The sequence below is a fragment of the Lutjanus erythropterus genome, chromosome 8 (genome assembly GCF_056507025.1).
Source record: "Lutjanus erythropterus isolate fLutEry1 chromosome 8, fLutEry1.hap2, whole genome shotgun sequence".
Classification (NCBI taxonomy): domain Eukaryota; kingdom Metazoa; phylum Chordata; class Actinopteri; order Lutjaniformes; family Lutjanidae; genus Lutjanus; species Lutjanus erythropterus.
In genome coordinates this window covers 17,213,836-17,237,450 of record NC_139324.1, presented here as the reverse complement: position 1 = coordinate 17,237,450, position 23,615 = coordinate 17,213,836, and the positions used below count along the sequence as shown (strand labels likewise).

At 37.8% G+C, this 23,615-nt stretch overlaps 3 protein-coding genes across 3 annotated transcripts in view; 1 reads left to right on the top strand and 2 right to left on the bottom strand.

Annotated features, from left to right (window-relative positions):
• The first annotated feature begins 242 nt into the window (after positions 1 to 242).
• LOC146322680 (inosine-uridine preferring nucleoside hydrolase) lies at positions 243 to 6,678 on the top strand. The gene is made up of 7 exons (XM_084724744.1): positions 243 to 351; positions 2,155 to 2,243; positions 2,439 to 2,626; positions 4,975 to 5,154; positions 5,243 to 5,354; positions 6,028 to 6,164; positions 6,246 to 6,678. The coding sequence occupies exons 1-7, from the start codon at positions 293 to 295 to the stop codon at positions 6,591 to 6,593; spliced, it is 1,113 nt and encodes a 370-aa protein (XP_084580870.1). The 5' UTR covers positions 243 to 292; the 3' UTR covers positions 6,594 to 6,678.
• Positions 6,679 to 6,770: 92 nt separating this feature from the next.
• coa5 (cytochrome C oxidase assembly factor 5) lies at positions 6,771 to 10,262 on the bottom strand. The gene is made up of 3 exons (XM_084724742.1): positions 10,032 to 10,262; positions 7,913 to 7,996; positions 6,771 to 7,135 (listed from the first exon to the last, which is right to left on the bottom strand). The coding sequence occupies exons 1-3, from the start codon at positions 10,131 to 10,133 to the stop codon at positions 7,094 to 7,096; spliced, it is 228 nt and encodes a 75-aa protein (XP_084580868.1). The 5' UTR covers positions 10,134 to 10,262; the 3' UTR covers positions 6,771 to 7,093.
• A 688-nt stretch (positions 10,263 to 10,950) lies between these two features.
• The window catches only part of mgat4a (alpha-1,3-mannosyl-glycoprotein 4-beta-N-acetylglucosaminyltransferase A), a 47,440-nt gene continuing 34,775 nt past the window's right edge, over positions 10,951 to 23,615 (bottom strand). The window contains exons 7-16 of the mRNA XM_084724743.1: positions 23,072 to 23,147; positions 21,403 to 21,517; positions 20,748 to 20,878; positions 19,946 to 20,053; positions 19,780 to 19,854; positions 18,501 to 18,619; positions 16,074 to 16,152; positions 15,699 to 15,759; positions 14,413 to 14,525; positions 10,951 to 14,079 (exon numbers count right to left, since the gene is read on the bottom strand). Of these exons, the coding sequence (XP_084580869.1) occupies positions 14,053 to 14,079; positions 14,413 to 14,525; positions 15,699 to 15,759; positions 16,074 to 16,152; positions 18,501 to 18,619; positions 19,780 to 19,854; positions 19,946 to 20,053; positions 20,748 to 20,878; positions 21,403 to 21,517; positions 23,072 to 23,147 (904 nt within the window). The 3' untranslated portion in view covers positions 10,951 to 14,052. The remainder of the gene's footprint in view (positions 14,080 to 14,412; positions 14,526 to 15,698; positions 15,760 to 16,073; positions 16,153 to 18,500; positions 18,620 to 19,779; positions 19,855 to 19,945; positions 20,054 to 20,747; positions 20,879 to 21,402; positions 21,518 to 23,071; positions 23,148 to 23,615) is intronic.

Sequence of the window (23,615 nt, the reverse complement as noted above, 5' to 3'; positions counted from 1 at the left end):
TGTGGTCAAAATGGGAAGGGAATGGAGCATCAGAGGGCTTCTAGAGTTAGAATCAGAAACAGGTTCAAATGGCTTTACTTTAGTACATGTATGAAACAAGTTTAATGTCCAGAATAGGATTTTTTTTTAATTATGTATTCATGAAATAAATCCAGTGTAAAGTCATGATGTTACACACTCCGATACAGTAGGTGGCGGTATGCACCTTTAACGTTGGTTTGTAGCCCGCCATTAAAACAAAAGAGGAAAAAGAAAAACGTAACCTGGAACTTAACGGTTTTCTTTTGTGTGCATGGCCGCCGTTATTCGGTCTTTCGCGACATGCCATGTCTTCCGCAGCTCTGTGAGAAGGTGAGACGAGGCTGCACCTTGAGACAACACAACTACAGAGACAGAGGTAGAGGTAGCTTCACACACACACACACACACACACACACACACACAGCCACATTTCTCTCTGGTATGCTAGGCTACATTGTTAGCTCGCTTCTGTCCAGATCAACTAAGGCGGGAAACGGCGTGTTTCATGCCCTTACATGCAGAAATGTGTCTTATATCTAAATTTAAACAAACTCACACCACGAGAGGGTACAGTGATCAATGTGCCCTTTTAGACAGTAATTAATGTATTTCATACATCGTTAGACTTTCACGTAGTGACAAATACAACAGCAAAGATATAGACAGGAAATAAGCACTGACTGTAGCACAGTTTTAGTTAGGCTACTTCCCGTGACTATTCAACTTCATCGATAAGTCGATATAATGGATTAGTTGATCAAAAGAAGAAAATCACCATCCACACCAGAAATCAATCCATCGTTTCAGTAACTTCCAAGCAAAAATGTTAAACATTTGCTGGTTCCAGCCTCCTAAATGTGAAGGTTATCCACTTTTCTTTGTCATTTATGACAGGAAATATGGGTTTTGGTTTTGGTTTGTTGGTTGGACACAAGAAGCAAACTGAATTTGTGATGAGCATTTTTACATTTGTCTGACATTAGACTGAACGATTAATTCATTAATCATTAAAAATATTGGCAGAATAATAGATAATAAAAATAATGGTTTGTTGTAGACCTGCTTTATAGTTCTACTTCATTACATTTCACTTCTACTACTAATTATCTGACAGCTGTAGGCAGTTGGCCACTCTTTAGATTAACATTTAACATAAACACTTATTTTCTGCATTTTTATAGATTAACTGCAACATTCCAATTCACACAATCACACATTTTTCGCAATGTGACAAAGATGTGTAATGGAGGGGGATATATATTACATTATCATTCAAAATGATTCCAGGGCACTGAAACAGTAATGTCCGCATGTCGTTTTAATCATTATAAATAAATTTAAAAAAAAAAAAGTAAAAATACAAATAAAAATCTAAATTAAGTAAACGGATTAGAAAGACAAAAAAAATGCTGCCTATAAAGCTAACAAGTAAAAAACAATTTGTATTATGCTGTGTTAAAAAAAAAAACACACTTTTGTGTAGCTGTGATAGGCCAATATTGATTACTGTAAGTATATACTTCTGTACTAAAATGGATAAATTAGAGCTCTAAGTTTCAGCTTGATTTGTTGTCAGGAATTAAATTAATTATCAACTATTTTGCTAAATGATTACTCATTTTGAGTCACATTGTTAAGAAAAATGGCCAAATTCTATGACTTCAGCTTCTCAAATGGGAATATTTTCTGGTTTCTTTAGTCCTGACAGTAAAGTGAATATCGAGGTCATCACCTTGGGAAACCGATCAACATTTTTCAGCAATTTCTGACATGTTATGGATTATCAAGAACATGACTGATAGGTTAGTCGCAGCCCTACATCTTTACTCACAAGTAAAGCTGCAAGTCAGTCAGTCAGTCAGAACTGAATCATTTGGTCGTTTTTCAGGCAAGATTGACAACCACTCTGCTGTTTTGGCAGTGACTCTTTCTGATCAGAGCAGAGAGAAACAGTGTTTCAACAAGCTGTCTGTTTATTCCACATGTGATGGATATATATTTATTTCTTTCACTGGAGGAAGAAGAGTCAGATTTACTATTTACTATGACTACTGTTTAATCTCTGTTATGTAACCCCTCCCATCCAATCCAGTCTCTCCAGTCAACGTTTGATTTCCTTCTTGCTGCTCAAAGGTTGTTTGCAGCTGACCATCGCTGGTTCCAGCCTGTGAGAGGAGGAGCAGCAGCCAGCAACAGCTACAATTTCTCTGTTTCAGCCACAGGTAGGTGTCATCTTGTGAAGTATGTGCTTTTGTTTCATATTAGTTCACTGAACTAAACAATCAGCAAATCTCATCACAACTTTGTGTCACCATGATGCAGAGGAAAAGTTATCTTCAGTGAAGCCCTTAACCAGATAAACAGTCAGGACAGCAGTGTTGTCTTCTTATTTGACTGAAGGCTTTTGTTCGTATCAGGGTCCAAGATGACAAAGAAGCTGCTGGTGGATGTGGATTGTGGGGTGGATGATGCCCAGGCCATCATGTTGGGGCTGGCCAACCGCAACGTGAAGATCCTGGGCATCACCTGTGTGCACGGCAACACCACAGTGGACAACGTGTCTAAGAATGTACTGCGAGTTCTGCAAGTCTGCAATAAACTGGACGTGAGTGCAGCACTGCTAATTTCTATACAGGGGTGGAAGGGGGTGGAAGTAAAGAATTACAACTACTCACATTACTGTAATTGTCTTTTTTTTAAATGTATTTGTACTCTCATTAGTATTTGTACTCTCATTACACTATATAGGAATGGCCAATATATTAACATGATGGCAATATCATGACTTGAGCCTATATATATTTTTTTTTAATATATTAAGATATTGTATAAGTGTTGTCTTTTCCTGGTTTTAAAGGCTGCATTACAGTAAGGTGATGTAATTTTTATGAATTTATCAATTTATCAAAAATCTCATTGTGTTAATGTATTTGTGAAAGCATCAGTCATCATCCCTACAATAAGATAGGATAAAATATTCCTTTATGTTCCTTTAGATGTCTAGTGAATGTTTCAATTCAACCAGCTTATAATCTTTTCTTTTTTTTTGCTGGTGGTTAGTGCTAATTTTGAACCCTGGTCTTATCAATATCAAGGTATTGATATTTGACTTTGTTCATATCATCTAGCCCTAACGTGCGGAAAAGTCGTCCCTATCTGGGTTTTACTTTTCTAAATTGTTTTTTTTTAGTTAATGTGACTGCTTTATTAGTGCATATTTTGCATTTTACAGATGTAGATATTTAAGGTTAGGGTCATTTAAATTGTTTTATGTACTGTTGGGTGTTTTAATCTACATCGATGTATAATATTCTATAAGATTATATATATATGCCCTATTTGAGAATTTGTTGTGTTGTTGTTTAAGAGAAAACATGTATAGTGAGATATATGTATATATAATATGTTGTGCAATAGCCTAAACATGTCAAGACATTATTTAAAGTCATATCTCCCAGCTCTAACACTATAGTTCACTACTGAGTAGGACAACAATTTGAATAAATATCCAAACCTCGATTTGCATTTTATAGTCAGTAAGACTAAACATCAGCACATTTGCACACAAGCGTTGCCAGACATATTTTGGATTTTATTGCTATCATGTGATAGGTCAGGGTGCTGTTTGGAAACTTCCCTACAGTTAGCTGTTGTTCCTCAGGCCACATGACTGAAAGAACTAGAGGGACTGGACTCAACCACACAACCAGTATGAGCTCAGTTGTGGTTAATGAAAAGTTTCAAATGCATGAAAATATCAAGATTACGCTATCACATTGTCATACCAACAGAGCTGGGAAACGTTCTCTGGTTTTGTCGAGGAACTCTGAAAAAAGGAAATGCAACCAAATATCCAACATGATGGTGCCATATAAAACAAAATCACTGCTGACTATCGGAGCCACATACCACTGATGAATGAATGAATGAATACTGTATGAAATATATATTATGGAAGAGTTGTCACTTTCCCTCAAAGTCCAAAAAGATCTTTTTTTTTCCAGATTTAGACCAAGTGGACTGAGTAAATTAAACCTGCAAGGAAATACTTAAGCTGATTTAAATGAAGGACAATACAATGTAATTTATATCACCAGCTTGCACATTATCCATTTTTCCCCTTTCAACCCTTTGTAGTATGAAAGCTTTCCATGTTCAATTGTGCATAATTAAAGCGAATGCCATAAATGGAAACATCTAGAAAAGTCGGGCTGTATAATGGTTATCAAACATACTGCTTTTTTGTGTGTATTTTAGAAGTGCACAATGCTGTGCAAATTAACTTGCAGTAATACTGATAATGCGTAAAATGTTTAATGTAGAACAAATGCTTTTCCAAAAGAATAAAATAAATTTACTGCTTACTAATGCTGTCTGAATGTAAAATATTCCATATAAAGTTCCTACTCAGTGGATCATATTTGCCGTTTACTAACAAGATGAACATCAAGCCCAACATATTAGTGCCTCAAAATTATAGATTCAACCCTTTGTTAAATGTGAAAGGAATACATTAGGTAATCTAGAGGTTTAGGATGCCCATCAGAAAATGTTCAAAATTGAGGTTTGTTAGTTTGTAAACATCAACTGTAAAATTACAATATGTGTCTTTAAACAAGCAGGAAAAAAAATATTCTCCCTTTACTCCTGACATTCTTCATATGTTGGTGTTTGTGTCATGTGTGTAAATATCCACTAACCAACAGAATTTACCATTATCACATCTAAAGCGTTTTCACAGTTAATCTTGACATTAGATTGCAAGGGCTTCTAGCAGGGACAGCTCTTTTTTTTTTTTTTTTTTTTTGGTAGAAAGAAAACACTGTCCCTTTAACTAATATTGTTAATGCTGTATGAGTTAACACTAATCAGTTTGTTAGCCATGTAATAATAACAGCAGTACAACATTTTCCCATGAAGTTTGTGTCAACTGCTCTTATTTTCATGTGGCAGATTCCAGTGTTTAAAGGAGCTTCTAAGTCCATCCTCGGGATCAGCATCGGTGAAGCAGACTTTCACGGACAGGACGGGCTGGGAGACGCTCCTGACCCCAACGCTCCCGGTCTGGACCTGGTTCAGAAGGAGGGCGCTGTGTCAGCTATGATCAGGATCATCAATGAGAACCCAGGAGAGGTGAGAGGAGTGACATGACTCTATATGTATGTCTGCATGCGTGCTTCTTTCAGATCTTTAAGTCTGTTTTGTTATTTCAATCCCTTAGATATCTCTGGTTGCCACGGCGCCTCTTACCAACCTGGCTCTGGCTGTGAGAATGGATCCATCTCTACCGAGCAAACTCCGAGGACTTTACATCATGGGAGGCAACACTGAATGTCAGTAAAATCATGAATTTCTGCATTTTTGCTAAAGGTGGTGAATGTGACACACCTACTCTGACTAGATCTGAAACTATTAATTAATTATTTGTTTGACAGAAAATTTGTAATTTAATAAATTAATTAATTGTAAATTAATTTAATCTAGTGAGAAAATGAGTGCAGATGTTGAGGAATTGTAAATAACAGGACAGGTCAGCTCACCACTATGACATGCTTTTTTTGTTTGCGTTTTTAAATTCAGATGCAGTTAATAAAGTGGATATATTTAATTACAAATAGACCACTAAACAGTAGCAATAATTATTGATAGACTGAAATGAAAAGTCTCATTGTGATAAAATTTTCAGCTATATTGCCCAGCATTAATTTCTAGTATTGTACAGACAGATTAATTAATCAAGACAAGATTAACTGGCAATGATCGTTAACTGCAGCTCCAACTGTGAGACCAGTGTTTGTTATTCTATTCAAATTAAGTACGCAAATTAAGGTTATTTGTATGGCACCTATCACAGATACAAAGTATGAAAGTGCTTTACATTAAAAAAAAATTAAAAATGATACACAACGCAAGGATTCAAATCCTTGTCGATCAGGTGTTCTCATTATTCTGTCTACTTGCTGTAATGGTGGAGTTCAGTGGTATTCTGGTTTTTTGCTCCTTTAGCACGAGGAAACACCACAGTGTGTGGTGAATTCAACTTTGCTGCCGATCCAGAAGCTGCCTACATTGTTCTGAATGACTACCAGTGTCCCACCTACTTGGCCTGCTGGGAGTTCACCTGCCACAGCAAGTTGTCCTGGGTAAGGATTCCTTATAAGATTTACTGCAAATCTAATAAACCAAGACATCAATGATCTCATCATCTCTCCTGGTGTTTACAGGATTTTTGTGATGACTGGTTGGCACAGGACACAGATAAAGCTCGCTTCATGACACGGATCTTTCGTCACAGCATGGAGGTATCACGAAGTGAGCGCTTCGAGAAGGAGTTTGTCAGCGGCTCAGGGTTTGTTTCCTGCGACTCGTACGCCATGGCAGCCGCCATAGACGATTCTTTCATCATAGAAAGTGATACTTATCCAGTGAGTGTAGAGCTGATGGGTATGCACACCAGGGGAATGATGATAGTGGATACTGTGGACCGCCTGAGGAAGACTCACAAGGCTTTCATCATAAAGAAAGTAGATATGAAGAAGTTTGAGCAGATGATGATGGCTGCTTTACAATAACCACTCTGAACATACCATAGAGTCATGAAACTCATAATTATATGTCACCATAACTGTTTCAATTCACACATTTTTATCTCTGTATAATTTGACTGTTGTTCAAATATATGTCCATTTTATGACACCGTAATTTGTTTTTGATATTTGAATAAAAAAATTGATAATCTCCTTTACATCTAATTCATTACATAATTTTATTACAAGTGTTTGTTTTTCATAACACACACACGCACACACTCATTGATCCAGAAAAAGCTTCAGCCAGTGACTGCCACAGTTTTTTTTCAGCACTACATTTCACTAATGAGTTGGTAATCCTTGTGTCAGTCTGTGCTGTTATTTAATATCTGATATCAGTCCTTTGCTCCCCACTTTCATGACATATGTCCTTTAGATAAGGTTGGAAAGCTGGGCCTACACTGGCCATGAGCAGAATCAGAAGTATTTACATCTGCTCATCCAGTATTCAATCGGCCATATGGCAGCAATCAGATGGTTCTTCAGTATCCTTTCCTTCCTCTGAATCTTGATCTTGTGTCCAGCTGTCAAAAGAGGACAGACATCAGTTAGTCTGCAGCAAAACTAAAAGGGACAGTTAAGATTTTTTTTCAGGTGGGGTTGAGGTACTTCTGTAGTCAGTGTATTACGTAGATGACAGTCAGCATGTCCCCAGTTTGTAAAAGCAGAGAGGAGTACTGGTGTATGAAGCTAAGCAATGTGCTGCTGTGGGTCAGCAGCAAAACATACTCTAGCCACTTATCAAAAGGCTCACCTAAAAAAATTAAACATCGGTTCTAAATTAAACACTTAGAATACTTTCACTGCTTTACTGTCAGAAGCCTTTTCTGATAGGAAACATAAATCAAATATCACACTCTTCAATGCAACTATACTCCTTAAGCAAGGACAGTAATTTTAACAGGACATGCTGCTCCTCAATTGGTTAGTTTGTGTTATTGTGCAACTTCAATCAATCCAAAATAACCCTTTAAAACACTTAAGTATCACAATAACACACACTATTTAACCAGTCAAGGCAACTGTACACAGCAACTACCATATTCTGCAAGGTAAAATTAAATTTTGCAAAGGGGTCTGGTTGCTTTGAAAAAAGTGATATTTGTCTTATGTTCCCACGGTTTCCTGTAAAAAAAAATGCCATCTGTTTTTTGGTTTTTTTTGTTTGTTTTTTTTTAGGTGGACCTTTTTTAGGTTGCTAAAATATGTTTAAAATACATCTTCATACATCTTCTGCATCTTCAAACTGAGGAAAGAGGAAATTAAAACATTCCCAAGGTCCCAAGTCATTGCTGACTTACCATTGACCTTTTGCACTCAAAGAAGGATGTCTGCAGGGCTTTGCAGTGGCCTTCCTTCAAACACTCACTGGGCATCTTCCCCTCCTGTCAGATTAACAAACCAGTTAGATTACACTGGGTGATTCCCCATGAGAAAAGTATGCATTCTCCAATAAGAGGCTGAATGTGAGACTGCACAGGACTATCGACTCTGCAGAAGTTGCATAGCTTTTCCTAAGAGGGGAATAAAAAAGACACTGAAAATACTGGCCTTCAATAGCTTCTGTCTGGTAAGCAGCTTTTCCTTCCAAAGACAATGCCATACAATTTGAACACAAGTTCATCCAAAGTGGAGGGAAAAAATGATGAAGTGTGTGTAGTCAAGTCACAGAAAAGTAATCTATCATCTCCGTTTAAAGCTGAGGTAGGCGATTCTGGCTCCTCCTGTCTCTGATTGTTTTGTGCCTTGAATTCTTGCAAATGCCACTAGAAGAACTAGGAGGAGGCAGAGGAAACTGATTTTTTTCACATATTATCTGTCTCCTGCTATTGTCAGGAATCAGGATATTGTGAGAGTTTCAGCAAATATGAAATATGACAAACATTTATTTTAATAAAACTTACTTGCTGCACCTTTCAGGATTAAATACTTTGGCAAATTATTACAAGTAAAATGGCCAAAATATTAATGAGGAAATATTTGCTGTTTTCAGCTGCTTTTCATAGTTACATGTAATTAAGGATCACAATCATAATCTGTGAATTCAATGTAAATAAAAGGGAGTCACACTACCAAATTTCAAAATAATATATATATATATATATATATATATATATATATATATATATATATATATATATGTATATATATATATTTATGTTTCTCGCTTTCTGGTGATGTAAAAAGGTTTATCCTGTCCTGTTTAAAGGCTGAAACAAAAGGGCTCCTAAAATTATAATCACAAGACCTCAAACTCATTTTGTAGTGTCACTGATTGGGTATTAAAGAGAAACATTTGACGTCTTATAACTAATTATGGGCATTTATAAAAGAACTTTCGCTTTTTTTCTTGTGTGTTTAACCCTTTAATGTGAAAATGGAAAAAGGCAGATTAATGCACAGTGGAGTTAATCAGTTGAAAGTAGCAGAGGTAACTCTAATGTCTATGGCTGTCAAATGCAAGTCAACGCCTTCCAACGGAATCAAGGGCAGGATGGTCTAACGGTTAACGTTATAATGTCCATTTATTGCACCATTTAGTCCTGCTTAAGGGACCGTCAGTCGTTACCAGCCAAATTCCTACTATTCCTGTACTATTGAGAACATCTGTGGGTTCTAACGGTAGATTTAACAGATCCACCACAAAGACTTCCAACAGTCTGGCCTGTTTCTAGCCGTTAATTTAGGTAACAGCAATAACTTAACTATTAACTATGGTGACAATTGTCTAGTTAGCTTGCGAACGACGCCCCTATCAAAACTGAAGCACGAGCTATAATGGTGGAATGTAGTCTAAGTACATTTACTCAATTACTGCACTCAATTTGAGCTAACTGTACTCTTAAATGTGTTGATTTTGACTGTGATAACTGAGATGGTTTGAGAAAATTCTACTAATAGGCTAAAAAAAAGGACTAGATGAAAATGCATTGTCACAAAGTTGAAAAACACTGGCATTTTACCACACAATATACATTTTGCTGATGATACCCACATAATTGTAGTGTAAAGACGTTAGTACGTTTACTTAAGTAAATGATCTGAATACCTTTTCCACCACAGTAGTCATATATACGATTCGATATTAAATTGGTAGTTTTTCCTATGGAGTTTGGCGTGAGAATGGATCAGGGTTAGCCTTATATGCGACTGACAGGACGAATGTCTCAAATACTGTTTTCTGTAGCGCTGTCCTCGCACCAGATTCTGGTTTAGATTATGGTCCTGCTAGTTGCACCTGGGGTGATTGGCTGGGGTCAAGACTAAGGCTCAGTTTACGTTTAGTTTAGGTTTCCCATGTGCGCTTCGACTTTCGTAACGCAGCGCTAACTCTAACCTGCTAACGCTTTTAGTGAACCATTGTTATTTAGCCGCAGCGCCTAGTTTCAGACCTGTTATCATCAGAGGACGTTTACTTACCTTCACTACGCAGTCATGCTGAAGGAGACACGCCTTGAAATCCTCCCGAATACCCGAACAGGCTCTGTTATCTTCCTCTTTATCTTCGTAATACTTTGGCATCGTGCAGAGTTCACTGTAGCACCTATTAATGAACTCACAAGTGCTAGAATCGGCTAGTTGGCAGTAGAGACGTCAATGTTGTTATAGAACCTGTACGCCATGTTTGTCCAACGGCATGACGGGAAAACGGAAGTGCCTGACGCAAAAAAAAAATAAAAAAAAATGCATGCTGGGAGGGCTTGTAGTCTCTCATGTTTCCTTTCTTTAGAAGTTTGAAAATAACGTAGACAGACCATCATCCTTTGTGAAAGTTAAAAGGTTATATCAAATTAAAATTATTTTTCTCATTTCCTTCTCATTTTAAATTTAAGTTTGCTTATTCAACATATGATAAAACTGTCAAATGAGGTGTAATTACTGGCATTCTATCAATTAATTATTAATACACGTTTAATCAGTTAAATTCTTAACACAATTAATACATTAATGACTGATCATTATCACACCTACATATCGTAATTTTTAAAAGTGGGGCCCACAATTTAAGTAAAATCATATCATTATTGTTGTGTACTATTGAAAAACAGTACGTAATTATAATGTATATATATTATTTAAAATTTTAATTTAAAAGTAATATTTAAAATTGAATTATTGGTGCAATAATTAAAGAAATATATTCTTTTTTTTTTGCAGTATTAGCAGTCAGGGGGTTTTGAAAAACACCTTACAAAGGGGGGATAGTCACCAGATAATGCTATCTGAGGGGCCTTGGCATGGAAAAGTTTGAGATACCCTGCTCTGATCAAACCTGGTGATGCAGATGGCATGAGTAATGCAAGTAGAATAAAATTATAACACAAAAAATGGCCATGAGTTCTAACAACGTTTATCATTTATTTCAAAGATGTCCATGTAAAATGATGTCAAAAACATCAGAGGCAGGCATACACATGTACATGATGAAGGCACATGAACTGATGGGTGTATGAGGTTGTCGAGGAGGGGAAGAGTTCCTTTCTGATGTTTGGTCTCCTGTCCACAAATACAGTAAGGGGATCACAGGGATCACATGACCGTTCATGCTGTTTTCATGCATTCAGTGTCTGTATGTGGATGCAGGACAAGGGGGCAGAAGCCAATCCTGTCAGCAGTGTCTTTCCCCTGTCAAAACATATTCCACCATTTCAGAGTGGCTTGCTCTCATCTTCTCCTGATAAAAAAAAAAAGAATCTGATGAAGAGGTGGAGATCAAGCGACTTCACTTTTCTTGAATACAGCTTTAGCATGGTTGGTTTGATCAGGGGGTGGAGGAGGCTGCTCCGACCAAATAACATTTGTTTGCAAATTACAAATTATAATCATGCCTGTGAACAAGCACGATTAGGAATTCCATCAAAAGGCACTTCACTACCCCCCTGAATAAACCACTGCGATGTAAAATGACTTAAAAACAGTTTCCACTCAAAACATTGGCCACACACACACAAATAATAAAAAAAAAGATGTCAGGTGAATTTCAATAAACTATGAGGTGTGGCGAAAGAGAGTGAGGGAAAGAAAGAGAAATAATGTTCATTGCTTTTTATATATTTACAATCAGTGAAAGTACTACACAACCTCAGCCAAATCATACATAAAAGGCGCACTCTGCAATGATCAGTAGTGATTATATTCTGTCCAATCAAAAAACAGTATATACTTGTTTGGACAAAATAAACTGTTGCTTGGATTTGAAGGAGTCACTGAAATGAGCGTCTATTATGGGAGGATGGAAAAATTTAAAGGGATAGTGGGATATTTTTGAGGTGGGGTTTTATCAGCTACTTATCCATAGTCAGTGCATTACCTAGAATAGATGGTGACACACTCCTAATTGGAGAAGCAGCACAACACTTATCTATATCAATTTATGTGTACTATATTGAGAATTTTTTCATCACTTTACTTCGCTGACAAACAGCCTTTTCTGACAAGAATCTGCGCTCATAAAAGACATTGCTGGTCTACCACTGCCTAAATCTGTTATGCCATTTGTGCTATTGTGCGACTTCAGTGAATCTGAACTAACCTTTAAAAACACAGAGGTCTCACAATAACAAAGAAACAGATTGAGGCACCGGTAGACCAGCAGGGCCCATATGCCCAATGCCAAAGGAGTCTGTTTGGTTTGGAGAGAGTGATATTTGACTTGTATAACTGCAGTTTCTCTTCAGAAAATGTCTGTCTAACAGCCAGGTAAAGCACCAAAAATATTCCAAATTACAGCATACACCCAAACTGACAAGATTTTTTTTAAGTGGGCCTTTTTATGTGGCTAAAATACATTTTGCTGCTGACCCTGTCCACAGCAGTTCATTGCTTAGCTTCTCACGCCAGTACTGCGGATAAGTAGCTCGTACAACTCCACTTTGAAAAATCAAAACTATCCCTTTCAGTTCAATGGTGAAGGGTGTGATGGTAACAAAAAAATAGTGAAAAAGCAGTGCAAATCACGCTGTTTCAGATGGTAATCTGGTACAAAACACCCCCATCTTTTCACCAAGCGAAACACAGAGATATTATTCTTAACATCCAATCACTAACTGGACTGTGTGTGTTAAAATTTTAAAAATATTAGTATATCCAGCAATCAAAGTGTAGACAAAAGTGAGAGGGAACAGATTGGAATTATGTTGCTGGGACAATTTCAAGGGACCTGGATATAAGGCACGTTTTTTTCCAATTTTGACCAACAAATATTCAGCAGAAACTTTCCACAAACCTCCTATCATTCAGTTTTTAAGCAGTCAAAATTAAACTGTTTTAGTTATAACATTTTCACTTCAAGTGAAAAGAAACTGGTTCAGACTGAACCAAGCCACTTGCACCAGCAGACACAGCAAGGAGCCGTAATAATGAAAAGAAAAAAGTACAACAGCAATTTAGAAAAACAAAACAAAAAACAACAGTACACAAATAAAACAGACTCTGAACTACCATAAACATCTCTTAATAGAATAAAAATATATTTTACCTCTTGTACAAATTAAAGATTTATTTCAAATAAATTAAGTCACCTTCATAGATCGTCATAGCTGTAATAATATATCAATATAACAATATATTCCTTCGGGAAAATGACGCCAAGGCAATGTCTGATTGGTTTGACTATAAATGGACACTGAGGTCATACACAGCCTGTCAGACAGGAGGTGAGATAGATAAGGTGTCATGGTACTCATCTTCTTGATGGATTGGGGTAGTTACCACGGAATCTGGCCAAAGTTGTAACTGACATCCTGAGTTTGTATTTCAGGACGAGTGGAGTATTTGAGTGTGGCTGACAATACTCTGGAAGTGAGGAGACATTTTTGTTTGGGCTGGTGTTGATCTGGAGCTCCGTCACCTCTGTCGAGAACAGAGAGCAACTGGCCATTAGTGATGACAACATTCTGGATCATCACGGGCTTTGCTGAGGCGCTAGTGACAGTGCAAAGCCCCAGCTCGCCCAGAAGGTGGCAGCATTGAGTAACAGAGAGGGATTTGGCAGCATCTACACCACTGGCCAGGTGACTGGTTCTCCCCAGACGTGAAGATTTATCCTCGTCCATCCACATGTTTTCTGATTGCGGTCAAAGCTGCTGAACTACACAGTCACTTTGAGAGCCGGAGCTGGGAACAGATGTCTTCACACACTTGGCTGTTGTTCTTTAGACAGTAGTATTCACATTCTCACAAATGAAGTAAGAGCACAAGAGTGAAGGAGAGATGCAGAAAGAAGAAAAGGGGAAGAAAATCAATTGATGAGAAGCAAAGTAAAGTACGTAAGGAAGAGCAGGGACAGAGAGGTGGCATTCGTCAGACAAGCTCAGACGAGCAACTCTAGTGGGCTCTAATGACTTCACTGCTGGTTGCTAGGTGCCAGAGGCCCTGCGTAAGCAGTCTAGGAGATTTTGGTCCCCCTGGGGCCATGATTCATGTTCCCGCTCCAAAAGAGTCAGCCAGCTATCCTCTTTATATGTATCTGCAGGGGGAGAGCAGAGCAGCAACATGTGTTAATGGATAAAAACAAGGAGGAGTGGTATTTAATGTCTGATTGCACAGGAGATTAAAAGGATAATTCAGGATTTTTGAAGCGGGGTTACATGAGGTACCTACTGACAGTCAGTGTATTACCTAGAGTAGATGGCAAGTAACATGCCACCAGTTTGGGAGGCAGCAGGACCATCAGCGCAGGAAGCTAAGCAATGTACTGCCATCTACTGTGGGTAATACACCGACTATCCGTAAGTGCTTCATACAATCTCACTTCAAAAAATCCAAATCATGCCTTTCACAGGTGAGGTGTGTGACTTACTTCACTGAGGATGGCCCACACAGCCGAGTCCTTGAGAACCGAAAGCCGAAGCGCCACGATAGGATTGAAGGAAGGATCTACAGCCCCTTCTGCCACACCCTTCTCAAAATGACCTGTGTGTTTAAGCAACAGGCAGCCACAAAAACTTGAGTGCTACAATATTCTTTTTTCTCTTCACACATTTCAGTTTAAATAAATGCATTTCCTGATTTTAAAATTAACATATTTCAAACACATTATACATAAAAATGTAAATTAATCAATCCTCGACAATGTAACTATAATGTAATTACACATTTTTTAAAAAAAATTTAATCTGGGTTGATTACAGTTACTTATTTTTTGTAATTTTCTTACATAATCCCAATTACATGTACTACCCAAACCTGTTGAGCACACATACACACAAAAGCACATACGAGGCAGATTAGTCAATGATTAGTCAATTAATCGTTTGAAAGAAAATTAGTTGCCTACTATATTTTGGTGAGTGATTCATGATATCAGTAATTTTTCAAGCAAAACTGTCAAATATTTGGTGGTTCCATCTTAAGTGTAAGGATTTACTGCTTTTCTGTCTCATGTATGGTAATCTTTAGATTTTGGAACTGTTGGTTGGACAAAAGAAGCCATTCGAAGACCTCAAGGTGGGGACTAGGGAATTATGATGAGCACCTTTTAGTTTTTTAATAATAATCATTAGTTGTAGCCTTAATATGAAGTACTATACTGTTGAAGTAAGTACTGTTGGACTTCCTTGAAAACGAGATGGCTCATCTCAAGGGGCTATCCACTAATAAACTTCTCTATAGATGTTTTTATATGACAGGAAAGTGAACTGCCAAAATCACCACTAACTTAGGTACCCATGTGAGACAAAAAACACAAGTGTAAATCATAACTTGGCACCATTAACCAACTCACTGGAAGAATATTAACTTTTTTTTTAAATAAAAAAATAAACCACATCTCCAAGGAGTATATCACAATAAAGCAGAGAAACAAAGAGCTAATTAGAAAAAAAAAGTAGTCCAGTGAAGGCAACAAAGGAAAAGATGAGAAAATGACTACAACAAGAGCAGAAAACTTGAGATGAAAATTGGAAGTGATAAAGAAAAAGGCTGTGACTGAGAATATTTCACACAGTTTTTTATACACTGTCTATCACTGTCTATCACTGTAGGCACCCTCTGTGTAAGTGTGTAATCTGATCATGATGTTTTAGTGTGTCTGTATGCACACACACACACGCACACACAGCAGTAGGAAACTGTCAAGTTCCTTACCGATTCTGTAAAAGCGATCTTCAGTTCGCTTGTACTTCTCTTTGGTCTGTAATCCAGTGTCCTAAAATAAAAAGTAAATGTAAAATATGTGAAAATAAATGACATTTTTTGATATTCACTTCCGTGCGGCACACTTAAGCAGCATAACAGATGTTAGCATCTGTGAACACACTGCAAGTGTGAATCACAGTGTCAGAATGTATCGCCTCTGGCAGAGCAAACGATTCAGTCACGCTCACATTCCTGTCGATAATCAATATGCTTCGTCCTAAGAGCAAGCGCTCAGTGTAATCTAATCAAAACCGTTTGCACATCACACCACAGAGGGGTGACAGTCTGTGTATGTGTGTGTGTGTGTGTGGAGGGTTTCCATACCGAGACAGGCAGTATTTCCACTGTGGTGTTCTCAATCTTGTCCCCTGGGTGCTCCTGGTTTCCGCTGCGAAATAGGAACCTGCCAAACAAATCAAGCATTCATTTTAATATTTACACCCATAGATAAACATTCTTGCATTTTGGTAGCTGCCACACAGACAAACGCAGTCTATCAAGTCCCTTTACATTAGGTGAGTTAGCTAAGTTATGTCCATTAAATGAAGAATTGTAAAATGCTAAAGCATATACAGCCCTTGTGTGATCAGGGCTTAACTTTGAGAGGGATGCAGTTGATCAAAATTTCAAAGCTTATGCTTCTCAGATCTTATATTCAGGTCATAGCTACCGGTTTTGAACATTAAAAATTCCAGCGTCTCTGCCTTTTTAGCCAAGCTCAGTAGATCTCAGAGCAACTGCAGGTTGATTTGAATTCACAAAGCATGGGCACAGTGAGGAAAATGAGCTTCACTTGGATTTGGAATTCAAGGTTGGCAGGATTCAAAGAAATACACCATCAGGCATTCCTCTTTTTTATCTGAGATGATGTTGTTTTTAGGGATCTGTGATAAATATTGTTAAGTTATTATATATTAGGGATGCACAATAATATCAAAACATCATCTATTTGCAATGATTTCTCAGCACTGGTCATGTGAGGAGGAGCCACATCGCATTCCTTCAACACTACAAATTTAATCGCCCATCTTAAGAGCCGCCATCCCAACCATTACAACGACCAGTGAGAAACATACCATCTTAACTTTGAGACTAATTTTAGAGAGGAGTACAGAGGACTGACCTTTGACCTTTTTAGACATAAAATGTCATCATCTCACCATGTGATCCTATTAGAAATTTGTGTAAAATTCTGTCATAATTAATGTATGAATTCTTGAGCTATGGCAAAAAAAAAAAATGTGTTTGGAAGATCACAGTGAAATTGACATTTGACCACCAAAATCTAGTCAGCTCATCATTGCATGCAAGTGGACATTTGAGTCAAGTCTGAAGAAATTCCATAAACATGTTCTTGTACTATCATTCACTTTTACAAGAATGGAATGGACAACCCGAAAACATAATGCCTTTGGCCTCGGCCGTCTCTGGTGCAGAAACATAAAAACCTATCAGCAGTGATAAGAGAAGACAGTAATATTTTTACCACACAAGATGTTTTCTGCAATTAAGTTGAAAAAATGTGTGCATATATCAGTATTGGAAAGTGACCCAAACAAGTTAGAAAACAGCATATCAAGAATCAAAAATTCAATAACATGCATACCTATTATTTATTATTCCTATAATGAAATTATAATCAGTAAATATCAGCTATATGAATATTATCTGATTTGAAACATTACGTCAAAGAATTCAATTTGAATTCTTAGGGCAACGGCTCAATAAAAGCAACAAGTATTTGAAGAGTCAGAACTGTCATCATCCACTGTAAATCATCCATCTTTGCTCAAGACATGTGAGCCTTGCTTACTTTCTAGGCATGCATAAACTATAAGTTACATGAACTTCGTTTTAAAATACAAAAATATGACTTATACTTATAACATGCACAAATGATTTTTTCAGATCTCAGTGAATTCTTTGTGAGGACATGGTAACAGACCCAACCTTAGACTCTCACCGACTTTTGTTTCCTTTAGTTGCTACAGGTTCACTGTACTGGCTTAAACGTTAAACAGCCAGAGCGTAGGCTGCCTCCAGAGACGGAGGCAGTGACGGATCAGAAAGAAATGTTGTATTTCTTAAACAACTGCTTACAAGATGTTGTCTAATCAGCGTGGCAGAAGAGTCTCAGTGTAATTGGTGTCATTCAAAAGCAGACAGAACACTTCAGAGTCAGACAGTGGAACACTAAATGGCCCTTTTCCCACTCACTGCCACTTACTGGCTGAGTGACGGACAGCCTCACACACTTGTCTTGCTGTATTAGCATTATCTTTACAAGAACGGTGGAATACATTCATCACCATAAAATGAATCTCCACATGACCAAATGTTAACATCCATCCTTTTCAGGTCGGCTCTGATCCAAGCCGTCAGTCTTGCTATCAGCTCTCTTTATATTCTCTTTCCTGCTGCCTCTCTACATCAGCTCCACAGAGAGTAGGAGGCCGGCCTGAGGTTGCTTATTTTAGAGCACTCTCATTAGCTCACGCTGATCCCTAGAGACACATGTGCACACACGCACGGATGCACGCACGCACGCACACACACACACACTAAACCTGAATCACTGTTGGACAGCAGGCGGAAATAGGTGAAAAAGCAGATTTTTGAATGTACCTGCATGTGAACAGGTTGTGTTAAAATTAAACAGTGAGCATGCAAGGAACAGCCCAACATATATTGTTATTATGACTACAAACAGTAAGAGGGTGTGCATAAAAATACATCACAAACAACACATACCTCTCAATGCTAACAGGTCTGTCAAACTTGAAAAGAACGTAGTCTCCTGCAGTAGGAGTAATAGCCCAGAAGAAGTCCTCTCCCAGGTACGTCTTCTCTAGTGTGTGACCCTGATACACCTGTGAGACACAATACACTCCTGTTGAAGACTGATTTTGAAGTTGGTGGACAGAAATTTAACAAGGGCTACCCAAAGTGTGGCCCATGCTAAGGTAAGGTAAGGTAAATATCCAGAGAAGAAAAAACAAAATGGGCTGGAGCAGGCTGATTAATTTACATCCTTTAATTGTGCAAACAGACTAATGTTTCAACACTACCATGTCTTCATGTTGAAACGTTAGCCTATTTGCACAATTAAAGGGTGTAAATTAATCGTTGTGCTCCAGCCCCATTTGTTCTCTGTAAGTTTGTCTTCCCTGAGCTAAGGAGCAATGGCACTGCGAGCAGAGTGACACTTGGTGCCTAAAGCCAGTTATTTAAGGGAAATTGGGATGCTAATACCATAGATATATATACATAGACCCTGAATTGGCCTTTGGATTGCACGTCAACATCATTGCTATACTGGTCTGTTCTGTGAACAAATACAAGTAAATGGGTTAGTTGAGTTTTTTACTGGATAAAAGGAGTGTAACATTTATATTTCTTAATCCATTTCAATGAGTCATGTTATATTCAAGGCCTCATGATCTATGTGACATGAGTTAGGAAAAAAAAACACTTTTTTTGAGTTTGGGCAACCCTGAACCAAGGTTATTATAGTGAACAAAAATCTTACGTAAAATTGGTTTGGAAAAAATATTTTAGTGACCTGATATAAAAATAAGACTAGGTGAAAAGCCAAAAATAAAAATATACACGACATGTCTTAAGTCTTTGCCAATTTGGTCAAATTTGTAAACACAACCAGTGTCTACATGACTGAGTCATTTATGTTCACAGTGTTGTTTGTATTGTAATATCTATTCTGAACTTCTTATCTCTTGGAACCCCTGACAAACACCCCACATATTCTAATAAAAAAATAAATAAACTAATACTGAGTACTGCTAAAAACTAAACTAAAACTAAACATTTTTAAACAATAAAGAAACAAACTGGAATGGGCCAATCCACACTGGAAACTAAGCAGAGTTGAAAAACAAAAATTAAAAATCAAATAAATAAACAAACTAATGAAAAATACAAAACAACAAATATAAACTGTATAACTTTGCCCTGAATTAACACAGTAAAGATCCTGAGATAAATGTATTTTATGGGAACCCTGCCAGGATACCTTCATTGAAGTGGAAACCTCAGCTGGGGGGTTGACGTGCATCTTGTGGAGCAGCGGCTTCAGGAAGTCCTTGTCCTACAGGACACAGAGAGGGGAAACAAACATTTCTACACAGGAAGAAGCCTTTGCTGCTGCAAATAAACCAGTGTGAGGGCGGGAGACTCACTGTGAGCTTTTGGATCTTTCCAGCCAGAGAAGAATGGAGTCCCACATGTTGGAAGAGGGAAGGTCTGAAGCGCACACGTAGGCTGGACTTCTGTCGCTCGCAGTGTTTCTTTAAAAAAAGGAAAAGGGAGGAATGATGAGACACATTCCCTTTACAGGGACAACATGTACATCCACACTAAGTTTCTACTTTAACAGAATGTGACAATATTATGAATTTGATACAGATCATATAAACAGCATATTCTGTTTGGATATCCTGACTTTGGACTTATTCTGAATAGTAGCATTTACCAATTAAGGTTTTAGGAGCATTCTTTGCACATGGATGCAGCACATTCAGAATACGTGTCTCATTTAGGGTTTTTACAACTTTTTGCGACACACAGCTTCTTGCCTACTTGCCTGTGTGCTGTAAAAAAAAACAACAACTAGAAAACAGTTTGCAGTTTATGGTTGTGTATAAATATCACCAACCTTATCAAGAAGGTGACTGAAAGAATGAGACAGGTAGGGTGTGTTTGCACAGTCATACAAGATCAAAACCAGTCGAAAATTTAGAAAGAAATATTATTTTAATGCAAAGAAAATGGCAGAAGCAGCTTCAGCCATTCCACTTTTACACAATCAGAGTGTGCACAGCTGCATGTAAACCTTAATACTAGTGGAATACTATTTTTCATTAGCAACATAAACAACTTCAGGAATATTCTCTTTTTTCAGAATAAGGGCACAAATAGGAATATTTTGTTCATGTGAACAGTCAGTGTCATTCATATCTATACAGTAACCACCATGCATACCGCATCTTTCTCAGGATTGCAGACTTTGACCCAGAGAATGTGGTCCAGCAGCCAGTCGATGGGCTTCTCCTTGTAGAACATGAAGATGAACTCAACAATGAGGTTTAGGTCTGGAGCCTGGAACATTTTTCCTTTCGGAAAATACAGAATAAGGGGGGTTTAGAGACACTCACTGATTCTGCACAGAAGCATTCAGCATCCATAACAACTGATCATTTCTAACAGGATGATTACACCATTAATTTGAACATAAACAAAACAAGAAAAATAAGTTGTAACAGTTTCACTTGGACTAAAAATATAACCATTCCTCATTTACATTTTGTAGTAAGTGTAGTATCTGGATTTGCTGTTCCCTGCCAAATCATATTATGTTACAATGACCCAGTTCCTACGGTGATCAATATAATTTCCATCTTTTCTTAACTGACAGCTCCAGATCCGTCCACGGTGCATTTTAATGTTTCTCATAAATCCTAAAAGGCAAGTGGATTTGAAGATCCTGAGCAAAGATGATGAGTTAATAACCACTTTAGGGAGGTCATTTAGCCAGGGATGCCATTGTTTGGATGTGCCATCAGCTGACAATGCAGACAGACTTCAGACAGGGAACTGATAAATACAGAGTATTGATCACACGCTTAATGGATCATACCGATGAAGCCCAGCTGAGAGAACTCCAGGATCATCCAGTCCTCCGACGAAAGCTGCAGGGCAAAGTTCTTCATAGTGGCAAAGTAGTTGGGCTTTGCCACAATGTCATCCTCCAGCTGAAGGCACAGAAAGACCAAAACGTAAGACAAAAGAAACCTACCTTGAAGCGATAGTTTGGATTATTTGATGTAGAGTTGTATGAGGTATTTATCCATAGTTAGTGTATTACCAGATGCTGGTCGACATGCCCCTAGTTTAGAGAAGCAAAGAGACGTACCAGCACAGAAGCTAACCAATGAACTGCTGTGATAGGAACAAAACATATTTCAGCCATTTAAAAAATGTCCACCTAAGAAAAACAACACAAAAAAAAACCAAAAACTATATCAGTTTCAGTGTACTCTACATTTTGAATATTTTCACCGCTTTACTTTGCCATCAGTCAGCCTTCTCTGATGGAAAACTGCTGTTAAATATCATCCCACCAAACCAACCAAACTCAATAGGCAAAATCAGTCATTTTACCTTGCAGAACACTGGAATTGCTTTATGGCTGTCTCAATCTGTTTATTAGTTTGTGTTACTGTGTGACTTTGATGTTTTAAAATGTTAGTTCAAATTTACCAAAGAGACACACATAAACAAATTAACAGACCAAGGCAGCGATAAGCAGGCAAATCAGGTTCTGCGAGGTTTTGCCTTCGAGTTTGGCTTGTTTGGAGAGAGTGATATTTGGCTCACAAAACAGCACTTTCACATTAGAAAAGACTGTCTGACGGTAGAGTATTGAAAATATTCTAAATATAGCATATACTTAAACTGATATTAATTTTTTACTTTTTAGGTCAACTTTTCTTTAAATGGCTAATATACCTTTTGTTAATGACCCTGTCCACAGCAGGACATTGCTCAGCTTCCGTGCTGGTGCACCTCTCTGTTTCCTCAAACTAGAGGCTTGCCAACCACCATCTACTGCAGCTAATACACCACCTCATACAACCCCACTTCAATCAAATAATCCCAACTATCATTTTATGAGTCAGGGTCTATTGTTAATTACGGGGCTGAGAGGCAGGAGGGAGAGGCGGGGGTTCCTACGAGGGCGACACTCTGAACTGAGATAGGAAAACACATTAGAATTACTACACTAAATTAGAATAGCAGTACATGTCGGACAGGCAATACCTCTTCCCTTCAGGTGAGAGCAGAGAATGGAAATGACACACCCCATGCATTAGACAGAAAGATTGGAGATTAACAACACAGTGAAACTAAACCGTGAATGTCTGGTGTTGGCACTTCAAATCTGCTGAAAGTAAACATTTATATAAACATTCCCCAATTGGACACCTAGTTTAGCCAAGATGACAGATAAGAGCTGTACAAGTCTAAGAGGATTAGGCTCAGAATAAGTGAAACTGGCTCTGGTCTGGGGGAAAAAAAAAAACAAACAAAAAAAGAAAACACAGGCTCTGATGAATGACTGCAACAGCACACATTTGCTTGAAGTACTTGCCATGTTTTAATTTGGTAAAACAAGCTTCAAACTAAAAGTAAAGCAGTGTTAGGCTAGTAACAGGCTTTCACTCTTGGTAACTGTGTACAGATTCCCTCTTAAAATGCACTCAAACAAGTTGCCAAGGTAAACTTTTTTTTCCCCAACAACATACCTGGACATAATAAACCCCTTTGCTCACAGCATACATCATGAGGAAGGAATAGTCCAGATTCTGCTTGGTCCTCCATCTAAACAAAGAAGACAGCATAATTAAACACACACATGAAAAGTCCATCCATAGGTTCACTAACTGATTTCTTTTAACAATGAAGGAAAGGCCATCCATTATTTGACAGATTCACACACTGAGGCTGTAACATTAAGTAATATGCATGCAATACTGTTAAACAAAGTACATTGCAGAAGTAAACAAATCTGTTCTTAAAAAATCAAAGATTCCCCTCAGACCCACATGCAAACTGTGTGTTGAAGAACTACATACTAGAGGCACAGGAGCATGTCTGTGACAACTACGGATGGGTGTAGCCACGCCAGTGGTTCAGAAACAGCGCTGCAGCAAATGCTTGCAGTATCAGAAAATCCCACGGTCAAAGACTCATTCGTGTTTCCATCATTCACATTCATATCTTAGTGTTTTAGTGCCCTGTGTTATCACTGCAAGGAAAATAAAATCATCCATCTGCTTCATGTGATGC

Excerpts from the sequence above, each read along its gene's own strand:
- LOC146322680 (XM_084724744.1), top strand. The coding sequence starts at position 293 with ATGGCCGCCGTTATTCGGTCTTTCGCGACATGCCATGTCTTCCGCAGC. Across the intron at positions 352-2,154 it reads TTCCGCAGCTCTGTGAGAAG|GTTGTTTGCAGCTGACCATC; the intron begins GTGAGACGAGGC and ends TGCTGCTCAAAG. Across the intron at positions 2,244-2,438 it reads TTTCTCTGTTTCAGCCACAG|GGTCCAAGATGACAAAGAAG; the intron begins GTAGGTGTCATC and ends TGTTCGTATCAG.
- coa5 (XM_084724742.1), bottom strand. The coding sequence starts at position 10,133 with ATGCCAAAGTATTACGAAGATAAAGAGGAAGATAACAGAGCCTGTTCG. Across the intron at positions 7,997-10,031 it reads AGCATGACTGCGTAGTGAAG|GAGGGGAAGATGCCCAGTGA; the intron begins GTAAGTAAACGT and ends TTAATCTGACAG. Across the intron at positions 7,136-7,912 it reads TTGAGTGCAAAAGGTCAATG|CTGGACACAAGATCAAGATT; the intron begins GTAAGTCAGCAA and ends CTCTTTTGACAG.